This window comes from Uloborus diversus, chromosome 7 (genome assembly GCF_026930045.1).
Source record: "Uloborus diversus isolate 005 chromosome 7, Udiv.v.3.1, whole genome shotgun sequence".
Classification (NCBI taxonomy): Eukaryota; Metazoa; Arthropoda; class Arachnida; order Araneae; family Uloboridae; genus Uloborus; species Uloborus diversus.
The window spans coordinates 141,451,167-141,462,682 of NC_072737.1; the positions used below are offsets into that span (position 1 = coordinate 141,451,167).

The 11,516-nt window shown below is 32.9% G+C and overlaps 1 protein-coding gene across 1 annotated transcript in view; it reads right to left on the bottom strand.

Moving 5' to 3' along the window:
- Nucleotides 1-11,141, bottom strand: part of LOC129227014 (plasma membrane ascorbate-dependent reductase CYBRD1-like) — a 143,067-nt gene extending 131,926 nt beyond the window's left edge. The window contains exon 1 of the mRNA XM_054861644.1: nt 10,928-11,141. Coding sequence (XP_054717619.1) covers nt 10,928-10,938 — 11 coding nt within the window. The 5' untranslated portion in view covers nt 10,939-11,141. The remainder of the gene's footprint in view (nt 1-10,927) is intronic.
- Nucleotides 11,142-11,516: the final 375 nt, after the last annotated feature.

The following is an 11,516-nucleotide window of genomic DNA, read 5'->3' on the forward strand; positions in this document are numbered from 1 at the left end:
GATAAGTAAAATTTATTACAGCGTTCGTATTCAAAATATGACAGAAAGCAGCCCGGTACTTTATGGCTTTCAAACACTTTCAATCGATAAAAAAAATATTAAGTATAAACAATTCCATCTAATAATTAGGATTATCGCGACATATCAGTTGACAGTCGTAATGTAATGACACAAATAAATTAGATGAATAAGAGTGAAAACAATACACTGGAGAGCAACAAAACTTTTTTTTTCACGAATAAATCGACACTTCGGGGGACATTGGAATAATAATTACTCAAATACGAAACCTACATTTTAATGTTAATACTTAGGGTAAACTGCCACCATCATTAGTAATGCGAAAATCTCTGATTCTGCAGTAAAATTCTAATGCCACTGTTGAGTTAGCACAATTTCTGTGACATTGTTGAATTCATGTCAAGTTTACATACAAATAGGCGAAATCATTACAAAGTACGATTATAGACAATTCCAATATGGTCACACTTGACAAAAAGTACTGCTTTTTTTTGGAAATTCTCCAACATGTTCACGCGCAGAAGAATTACAAAAGTGTGCGAGGAAGATTCAGCATTACACAATTATCATTGTACGACAATTTGATTTCGTGATAAAATTGTCTCATCTCAACTACTCTTTCTTTATGTTTGTTGGATTTCGTATATCTAAATTGTTTTCTAAAACTCTCACATCGCTCTCCTTTAATTGAAAAATGGCCAGCGGGCGCTTATCTCGATAGGTTGTGAAAATATCTAGCCTCAAAACTGAATCATCGAAATTTCTCAACCATCTCAGTCTCAAAACATTCCTTCCTGGTAATATTTTCAAAGATTTCTGCAACCGTTGCTTGCGTGTTATCCCTTCGAAAAATACCCAAAATTATCCCCAAATAAAAACCAGAGATAAAAAATCTCGTCAAATATCTCCATTCGAAGGTTTTCCAAAATGAATGGTACATGTTAGACGACTCTATTACTAGTGATCTGTGATCTATGGAGCACTTGGCGACGATTTTCATCATGCGAAAAAGGTCGATGGGATGATACGTAAGTAGTATCCCGCAACTTTGATTTTACGATATGAAGATACGCATTAAAAAAAAAATGGTCTATCGCAGTTTTCAATTAAAATCTTTATTATAAATGAAATGAATGCTAATTGGTGAAATGCTACGAAAATGCTAAGTAATTTCCAGTTTTGTCAAATCGATGAAATTCCTAAATCGGCCATTCCAATCCGCGCGAGAGAAAAAAAAAAAAACTTTTTTTTTTCAGATTTTATAAACAAAAAATACAGCGCGTCACTTAACTTTTAAGTTCATACCTTCTTTAGGCTGTCATAAAACTAGCACTTGTTGATTAAGAAACAACTACATCGCGAGGTCAGACAGTCGAAACTTGAGTCACTCCCATACGTTTTTTGTGTCTAATGATCTCCAAACAGCTGGAGAAATGCCGAAACTGCCATTTATGAAGATCCATCCGGAATGTTTTGTTGTTAAGGCGTTTTCAGGTGAAAAGATGTGCTTCGAAGACATTTAGATTGTCAAAGAACAAGTGTTTAACTTTCTCTTTTAGTACTTTTTCTTCATGACATAGTGATACCACCCAAAAAATATGATGCATTCAGAACAAGACCATATTCAAAAAGTTGAGTTCGGTTTATCCTCATATCTTCGTTGGCTGCATTTAACGTTTTGGCTAGCTGCTGCTTCAGGTGTACACAAACAAAATTCGCAATAAGCAAATGTAAATTTTACAACATTAAAAGCTGTTTGTTTGATGCATTCATTTTATATTTGCACAGAATTACAAGAATTTACTCAGGAAACAACTATAAAAGAAACTGGAATTAAAATTAACTCATGCTAAATCCACCGATCCCCATAAAAATATAACCAATCCTCGAAATTTTGGAAAAATTGGAAGAAAGCAATAAAAGTATGTAATAAATATAAAGAATACTGGATACTCAATGGTCTCGCTTAGTTGCCGAAAAAAAAAATCAAAGAAAGGTTTGCATACGAGTTAAGAATCCGAAACTAAATCCTTCTCCATATTCAGTGATGTTTTTTCCAATAGGGTATACTCCACATACGCCGTATACTCTCAAACATTTTTTAGACATGTAGCGTATACCCTCAAGCTTCAAAATTTTCATATTATGACATTATGTATGACCGCATACATATATTGTGCATAATGGATTACTGGGAGTATACCCTCACATCACTGTCCACATATTAGAGTATGTTATTGTATTCACCATATTACAGGCTATAGTACATGACATTGTAATTGTCTTGTATCAACTGAAGCACGAAATCGTTGTTGCATGCCAATAATTATGAGGGAAAAAAAGGAATTTATAAGTAAATTGTAAAACAAATCCGATAATTAAATCTAAACAAAAGCTATTTGAAATAATTTGAATTATATGAAACACACGGCATAAAAATATGTAATTGAATGGCTAATCCGTTAAATTGCATGCATGGATTGCGCATAAATGAGCGTTTTATGTAAACTCATCTAAAATGCCGAATATTAATATATGTTCGGGTATTTCATCAGAAATAAAATACACTATAGAAAATAATGTTTATTAAAAAACGTATTTTTGGCATAAAATCAAAGTGGGACAATTCATTTTGGCAAATTTTTGAATATGTTAACTAGTAAGTGAGAATTGGGTAATTTTAACTAAAAAAAAGTCTAGACGAGTTCAACTTTCCAAACTGATTTAAATCTAAAACTGTGCGAGAAGTCAACTATTTAATTAGTGCGTGGGAATTTATTTTGCAAGAAAATCACGACATATACACATTGCGTGCAGATATAAGATCTTTCAAAGAAAGTAAAATCTAATACTTCCGAGAAATAGGAGAGAAACTAAAAGTGGTTTTATGCGCTTTACAACAGACCATAAGGGGAAAACCCATTTACGTATTAACTTTATCTATTCCTCTTTTTTTTTTTCAAATTATTTCCATTGTTGAGTGCCGTAAAAGTGTATGTAAGAATGTGTAACTTTTGAACGAAAATATTTTTCAACCTTTGGTTTTCTTTTTTTTTTTTTTTTTTCATTCTTACATGAAAGTTATCTACTAGAAAAAACCGTAAACAACGGACAACTAAATTCCAATTATTTTCCTCATAAATAAAAAAAAATTAAAAAATACCTTGTTTACGGAAATAAAAAAAAAAAGAAAATAAAATAAACTTTTAGTGTTTTAAAATGGAGGCCAATTTAATATCAAAGAAGTAATTTTTTCAAATGTACAAACAATGAGCTATTTTAATGATTAGTGTGAATTTATTATCAAGCTTTCTTAATTAAAGCAGATCTTAAATTTTAATTATCCTTTTAGTTCAAATTTGTGTTAAAAGTAGTATTAATATATTTCCAAATTTGTAAATTTGAGAATATACTGGTAACTTATAATTTTGGTAGACTGTAGAAAATTGACGTATTTCCTGTCCATCATTACTTTTGAAGAATGACCCTGATGCCATGACAAGGTGCTGACATATTACTTGATATACACTAGCTATATACTTAAACTGCGTGTTATGTAAATGGGACTTAAAAGAGACTTATAAGAGAGGCAAAATTTCCAAATATGTTTCCTAAAAAACACTTTGGAAAAAAAACTGAAAAAACATTTAAGCAGTTTTTAGCACAGCCTTTTCAAATGAACACAAAAGAAACAAGTACACTGAAAAATTTTGGTATAATTTAGAGACGTACCGAGTAGCACTTTGGCCGAGTACAGAGTACACGGCCTTTCACTACTCGGCCGAGTACCGAGTTCCAATTATGTTTTAAGAAGAACCACCGACACACACGTGACGAATTTTAAACTCATTGGAATAGTAGTATAGACCTCCTTAACCAAATAATAGTTTTTAAGCAAAATTCCAGCTGAAATTCAATCACGCATTATTTAAAAGATTTTGTTTGCGTCAATAATTGACAAATAAGCTATTTTTTAAATTAAAAATAAACAAATAAATTATATCGATCTGTACTTCTAATCCGCCAAACGTAAATAATTTTTAAAAGCAAATGGAACAGCGTTAAAAGCACAAATGTGCACGAGCACTGCAGACACGTGTTTCTGTATAACAAGCAACATCTTTTTCAGTGCATAAAATGTGAGCTCATAAATGTAAAAAAATCCGACATTTGTCGGATGTCTTTAAATTTATAAGCTCACATTTTGTGCATTGAAAAAAGCATTCCTTCTAATGCCAAAACACGTGTTTGCAGTCTTCCTGCACATTTGTGCTTTTAACGTTGTTTTATTTTTAAAAAGAAAAGGTATTTTTATGCTTCTTATAAATAATTTTGGAAGTGGCAAAAATCCATTTAATGATATAAACATTTCTTATTTTCTGTACTTACCTTTTTTACCCTATTTTTAATAAATAAGTTTCATCAACTTTGGAGCATTAAAATATAAGATTTACTCCATTGAAGCATAACAATTTCATTACTCTCAAAATTTGAATTTTATTCGTAAATTTGAATTGTAAATGATTGCAGTATATTACATGCTTGCATTTCTTTATTAACTGTAAAATCTGCTTTGAACAATATTCAATTTTTTACAACTACTCGGTATCGGCCGAGTACCTGATCAAAATTTGGCCGAGTACCGAGTACTCGGCAAATTGGCCGAGTAGTTACCGAGTACTCGATACGTCTCTAGTATAATTTCACACTCTGATTGTTCATTAAAGACAACACAGTAAAAAGAACAACAGCATAAAAAGCGCTAGAAAGGCCGCATTTGTGACATTCCCGATTGCGTGGAAAGTAGCTCGTTTTCAAAAGATGAATGAAATAAGGCTACAAGAAATTAAAGAGCAAAATTTTACTGACATCCATACCGAATGCAAAAAGCAGTTTACAAAAATAATTGAATCGGAAACGAAATTTTTGCAAAATCGAAATTTTAAAAGTAACTTTTTACAAAAATAGCGATCGCAAAAACGAACCCTTTACAACACTTGTGATAGCAAAAACGAAACCTGTCGCTAAAATATGAACATCACACATTTATGATCAGGAATAACTTTATTGCATTTCCTTTTCCTACGTTTTAAACCGCTTATTTACTAAAAAAATAAACGCGGCAAAACGTTCGCGTTTTTTCCCCCGAAATGTAGAGAGTAAACTTAGAGGTGAATTTCTAAATTATTTTCGCCCAAGGAAAAAGAAAGGGAAAAAACGGGCGTTATTTGTGCATTTTAGTCGTTTCTTCAATAAAATAGTCGTCGTTATATTTTACAATTTATGGCAACATTTTCGTTTTGCTCATATTTTGGCTAAAATAGTCGCCATAGTCACCATCGGTCCAAAATAATAGCTTTAATCGCCAATGACAGTTCTGCTCCTGGAATCGCGGGAGGTTCCAGCCAGCTTCTGATTTTAGAGGGGGTCATTTTTAAAATATGAGCATATAAACCGGAAACGGGGGGCGGGGGGGTTCAAGTGCTATATTCCGGAAGAAACAAGTCGTCTGTGGCACTCTTCCGGTAATTTTTTTTAATTGAAGGAAATGCCAACTGCAGAAAGCAGTTTTAGGCTATTTTTGGTCTCGCGTTAAGAGTGGAATATGAATGACAAATATGACCCCCCCCCCCCCCGGATTAGCGCTTGTTCTACTTCATAATATGTTCTATTCAGTACTGCAATAAGATACAGTCTTAAGAAAATAATAGTAAGCGTAAATCATTGCATTATTACTTTCTGAAAATATTTGCAACGGTGTCGCAAATGGCGATAAGATGTGCCAATAAATGAAAATCAATGCAATCAATTACGTAAAGATCGCATTTATTGCACAGAGTTGGAAACCGAAATCTGGACACTCACATCAATGATTCATTCCATGTAAATGAACCTACGCTAAAAAGCAACAAAATTTTCGAGTGGAACTTTCTGATGACGTACGAAATTTTCGACAGCTGATTTTAACACCTGATTGAAATTGAGCGAATTCTCAGCGTTGAACAAATGAAGTAAAATTCCAATTCAGCCGATTAAAACAAGAGCAAGAGCTCGAACAAACGCAGTAACTATTACACACACCTCACTTTTACACATTGCCGCAAAAGCTCACAAGTTTTTCTACTGAAAAAGGTTTTTTTTTGTAATGATGTGTCCAAGTCGAACAGCTCATAATTTTGGAAAAACTTACAAATAAAATTAAATTTAAAAAAATAATTATTGCTTTCAAATTCAATTTTACTGTTCCACAGAATTTGCTCAAAGCTAGGTTTCAAAACTGGTGTGGGGTGACGAAAAACTGCGATTAACAGACATTATCAAAATTTCATAACTTAGGAAAAAATTAAAAAATTAATTAAATAAAAGTAAAGGTACACTATTAATTTAGTTACAGCAGAACCAACCAGTAAGTATATTTTAGGGGCCGTCCACAAGAATTTTAATGAAAAACAGCGTGGCATCTCCATGTGACAAAAGGGGGCTGTGTACTGTGATGAGGTGCCAATCTTAGGGACAAAAAGATGAAGGGGGAGGCAAAAGTACTGAAAAAAGTGTGATTTCATTTATGTACAGTCCCTTAAATGTTTTGCGCGTATTGTAGGATTTGAGAATGCAGTTTTTTTTTTTTTTTTTTGAGTTTGTTCACTTTTGATGCTGGGTTTCGTAAACAAATTTTTGCAAAGTCGTACATAAACTTTCTTGTTTCTATATTTTTAGCCTTTAAGACACAAAGGGATTTATTTGTTTCATACTTCCTTTCAAATTACTAGACAGTTAAATTGTTTAAATTTTCTAAAACGCTTTTCAGATTAAGTACTCAACTAGCTTCAAGTAACTGAAACAGAGCAATTCATTAAATATTCAATATTTGAAGGCAAAAGAAAATACCTCGCAGTTTATTTGCGCACCCCCCCCCCCCCCAAGGTTAATTTATTGATTTCGTAAGAGAAAAATCTAATTCAACGTTTGATTAATAGTTGACTTACGGGAAAACCGGTCACATTTCATGCATACTAGCCAGAAATATTACTGTGAAAGTAATGAAACAACCGCAGAATCAAATTATTCATAAGAGCTATCACTTCCTTGAATCAACTGACGTAAAGAGCAAATCAAAAATCGAAGTGAAATTCCCAGAAGCGAAATTTTAGAACATGAGTGATTAAAATGAAACCTAATACTTTTTTGATGGAATGAAGTTAGGGTAACTTTTTCACTGCGAACTATTTGAAAAATACTAGCAAATAATAGCTGATATTAAAAATGAAATCCATGTTTTCCAATCATATAAATGTAGTTTATTTTAAACCAGAAGCTTATATGCTGCTTCAATAATAACTTGCAGTTTGTTTTAGTTAATTTTAACGTTTTGTCCTCTTTTTGAACAGAAAATAGAACATTTTGTGTCTTTCAAATAAAAGTTTATCTATTTGTTCTAAATACACTCTTCGAATATTGCGCCAGGCCGTGGGAGTGCAGGACCCTTTACCTAGTATCAATAAAACTTACATATTCTTTTGTTAATTTACTTATTCGAAATTTTAAAGACTGCGAAAGAAAATCGCGAAATGGAGGGAGAAATCATTTACAAACATGACATCATCAAAATCGCTATAAATCAATGTTCAGAGACAATATTTGTGAGTGCTGGTCTTAAAAATAGCCTCAAACACTGTTTTGGGTGTATTTAAATTTAAACTAAGATATAATACTATGGGAGATCACGGGAGGTCACTTTGACCTCCCAAAAAATTTCCTTATTTAGCAAATTTTGTTTCGCAATTCGGAAAATTTGGAGATAATTTTGCATTTTTTAAAACGATGCCTAAGCTCCTCTTTTCATGTTGCAGTAAAACTTGTGAAGTTGACCACCCTTGTAAGTTGACCATCTGTTTAAGTTGACCTCTAAAGTAGTGCACCGCAGGTGGTCAACTTAGAGGTTTCACTGTATTTTAAATGATGAGCATATAGGCGTTCTTAAAATGTAGGTGTGCGTTCATGCTCGTATTTTATCCTTCGGCAAAATTCGGAATTTCACTCGATAAATTGAGAATTTCCACTCATCGAAATATTCAAGTTCGGGGGCCTATTCAGGCCCCTCATTTAGGGAAGAAAAGGGGGTTAATTGACCCTTCCGACTTTGAAAAATTAATATTTTTACATGTAAATGAGCTTTTGTTTTTCGATAAAATTTGCATTGCCTCCTGCCCTGACAACCTGCAACCCCATATAGATGAAATACACCGCCAGCTCAGTTATTTCCAGCCGAGGACTGCAGTTTCGTGCTTATTAGAACTCATCAGCCCGACATAGGAAAGTGACTGAGCTGGAGATTTAGTGGTGTAAAGGGGGGGGGGGGGGGGGTCGCGATGTGAAAAAGCGATCCAATCTAATTAAAATGCGAAAATGGGTCAGAGGCATGAATTTTTCCTGAGGAATATTAAGAATATTTTATCCTCTGAGAAAGCAATTTCAAAAAACGTTTTTTTTTTCTTATGCAATTAATATCTACAACGTTTTTGAACTAGTACTCCTGCACAATAATAGAAGTTATTTTACGCGTGTTGTCACATAACAACACGTGTAGTCGTGTAGTTGTCAAAAACTTCCATATTTATAAATAACAATTGAGGCAATGAGAAGCAAAGGGATGTAAGTGGCAAAATTAAGAATTTGGAGATAACCAGTACACATATGGTAGGTGAACCTCTCCTCTGTCTTGGGGCAAGAGATGGTTCTAGTAGCTTTGGTAGTTGCTGCTATACAGCACGATTCAGAAAAAAATTTCAATGAAAGCCTACCTTAGGATGTTATTTTTAAACACATTTTACTCAAAAATTGAAAATGTCCACTTACATCCCTTTGCTGCTCATTGCCCCAATTTAAATATATATATATATATATATATATATATATATATATATATATATATATATATATATATATATATATATATATATATACTGTCTGACCACTATATGGAAAGACAAACATCTGTTTTACAGCCGGAAATGGACAAATCTATTATTTTTTAGCGATGCCAGCTTTTGCAGAACAGAGTCTCATTCAAATGAGCGGAATACCAGCATCAAATTTTTACTTTCCCCCCCTCATTCAGATAGATTCTTCTTATCTGGACGTTTGAAACTTGCATACAATCCGTGGTTGAACAGTATATATAAAATGCACAAATAGCAATAAAATTGCACGTGTTGTAGGTTAAAAGGAAGATCAAGAATCAATCCAAAAAGTTCTTAGCTTAGGAAATTCCAAAAGTAATAGGAAAACACTTTAACCTGAAACACGTGTCTGAAATTTATGTGTACGTTTGCTGCGTTGATTATTTTATTTATTATTCGAACACAAACTTTCTAATTTTTTTCGTAAACTTCTTCGTTTTATTTCAACTACGTATAGCTTAAAAATTAATTCACATACAACAGTTTTTTTGTAATCGTTTTAGTTAACGATTAGATTGTTTCTCAAACGCTTTTGTGGTGTTCTTAGTTTCAAAACTTTTTGTTTTTTCCCCCCACGTTAACAGGTGGAAAATTTCCTATTTGTGAAATTGTATTTATTCTTATTTTTTTGTAGTGGAGGGAGGGGGGCTAAATCGGGTTCGATCAAGTCAAAGTAATGCTTAGGTCCTGATTAAGTTTGGTGCCACAAAGAAAATCCATATATTTTCAAACATAAGTGTTTAAAAAAAAATGGAAGTAATGCACCCTATTTTGGTGCCACAAAAAATATGGTGCCTAAATCCATGGATCGATCCGCACGACCGTACGTTAATTCTAGGGGGACTCTTGGCAACGCCCGTTAAAATTCCCAGTATTTAAACAAGCAAAAAGGTTGTTTGAAACTGAACTTTTAATTATTTTCAACTTTTGCTTATTCAAAACCTAAACTCAATGTTTTTTTTTAACTGGATATTTTCAACCACGAAAGGTGTTAAATTTGTGTAAACTCTAATTGTAGTATTAAGGGAGAATATGCTCGATGTTTTTCAAAGTCAGGATTATTAAGTGGGACGGGGGGGGGGGGTCCAGAACTACGCACACGTGACCTGACAATCTGACGATGAAAGAAAAGTAGAACCATGGTTTAATTTAAAGGGGATCACGGGAGCTCAGCTCCGATACTTTTTTTTTTTTAATTCTTAGTTAATTTCAACTTATTAGTCGGTATTATGACTGTTTACAATATAAAAATAAGTTCTAAAAGCTAGAGAGCTTCCGTCGTTAAAATAAGTCCCGACTAAGACCCGCACACATCTTCAAGCAAAAGATTTCAGCAATATTTCTTGGGTCTCAATATTTAACCTTGAAAATTCTGCTCATTCAAAACTGCATAAGAAGTATCTGGGTTGAATACTTTTTGAAAGAAAACAAATTGTCAATAGTAAAAAAGCTCAAAAATTATATGTGAAGCCAAAATGAGACTCATTCTCTTTTAGCTATCACCGATTTAGATAACATTCAGGACTAGTCACCGATTATTAGCACGTTTAAAAGCGAAAATCTCAATTAATTATATTTTATAACTATTTAAAGATTAGTTGATTTGCGCTAAATTTTAGTGAAAATAATTACAGTAATTTGTGGAGCAAATCACAATATGTTTCATAAATTACATTACACTGAGTATATACATGATCAAAGCAACAAAAGTTCTTAGCACATCATTAGAATTACTTTCACACAACGTCACATTTATGACTTTATGCAAAAATGAAAAAATAATATTAATAAATAAATGTGCAAAGAAATATAGAGAAATGAATTGGAAACAAGATGGGAACAGGTTGCTTACAAACGAGAACGAAAAGTTAGCAGCAGACGGAAAACCCAAAATGGGCCTCTTGCGAAAAAATTTGCACAAAAAATAGCAAACAGTAAACACTCACTTGGTTCCCATGATTCCTACAAACGATGAAACCTTTCACAAAACTTGATGAGGAGAAATCCTTTTAGATATGGAATACAATTTCGGAAGCTTGTAAAACTTCCGACGTAATTAATGATAACTTCTCGTTTTTACACACTTTTCCCACTAAGACCCAAACCACAAGAGTTCACATTCATTCAACAGGCGCGGTTAAGATGGAATTCCGAACTACCGCGGTGAAAGAGCGCGAAGACGCTCGTGGGTTGCTTTATTCCTATTTTCTCGCCAAGTTCGCCACGGGGTGAAACTTTTTTTCCCTGCTACAGTTGACTGCGGCTTCACAGCATATGAATTTGTCTTTCCTTTTCTTTTTTTCTAATAATAACTGTCAAATATAACTTTTCTTTTAAACGTAATAACTTAACTGAAGTTTAAACGTAATAACTTAACGTTTAAACTTCAGAATAAAATGTGGCTTAATTAGCCACATTTTATTTTAATGTAAAATCATAACTTAACTTATAATCTCAAAATATATAAATAAACTTTTATGCTGGAAATAATTTATAAAATTTAATAATTTTTCACGAGATTCAAGCAAGCAAAAT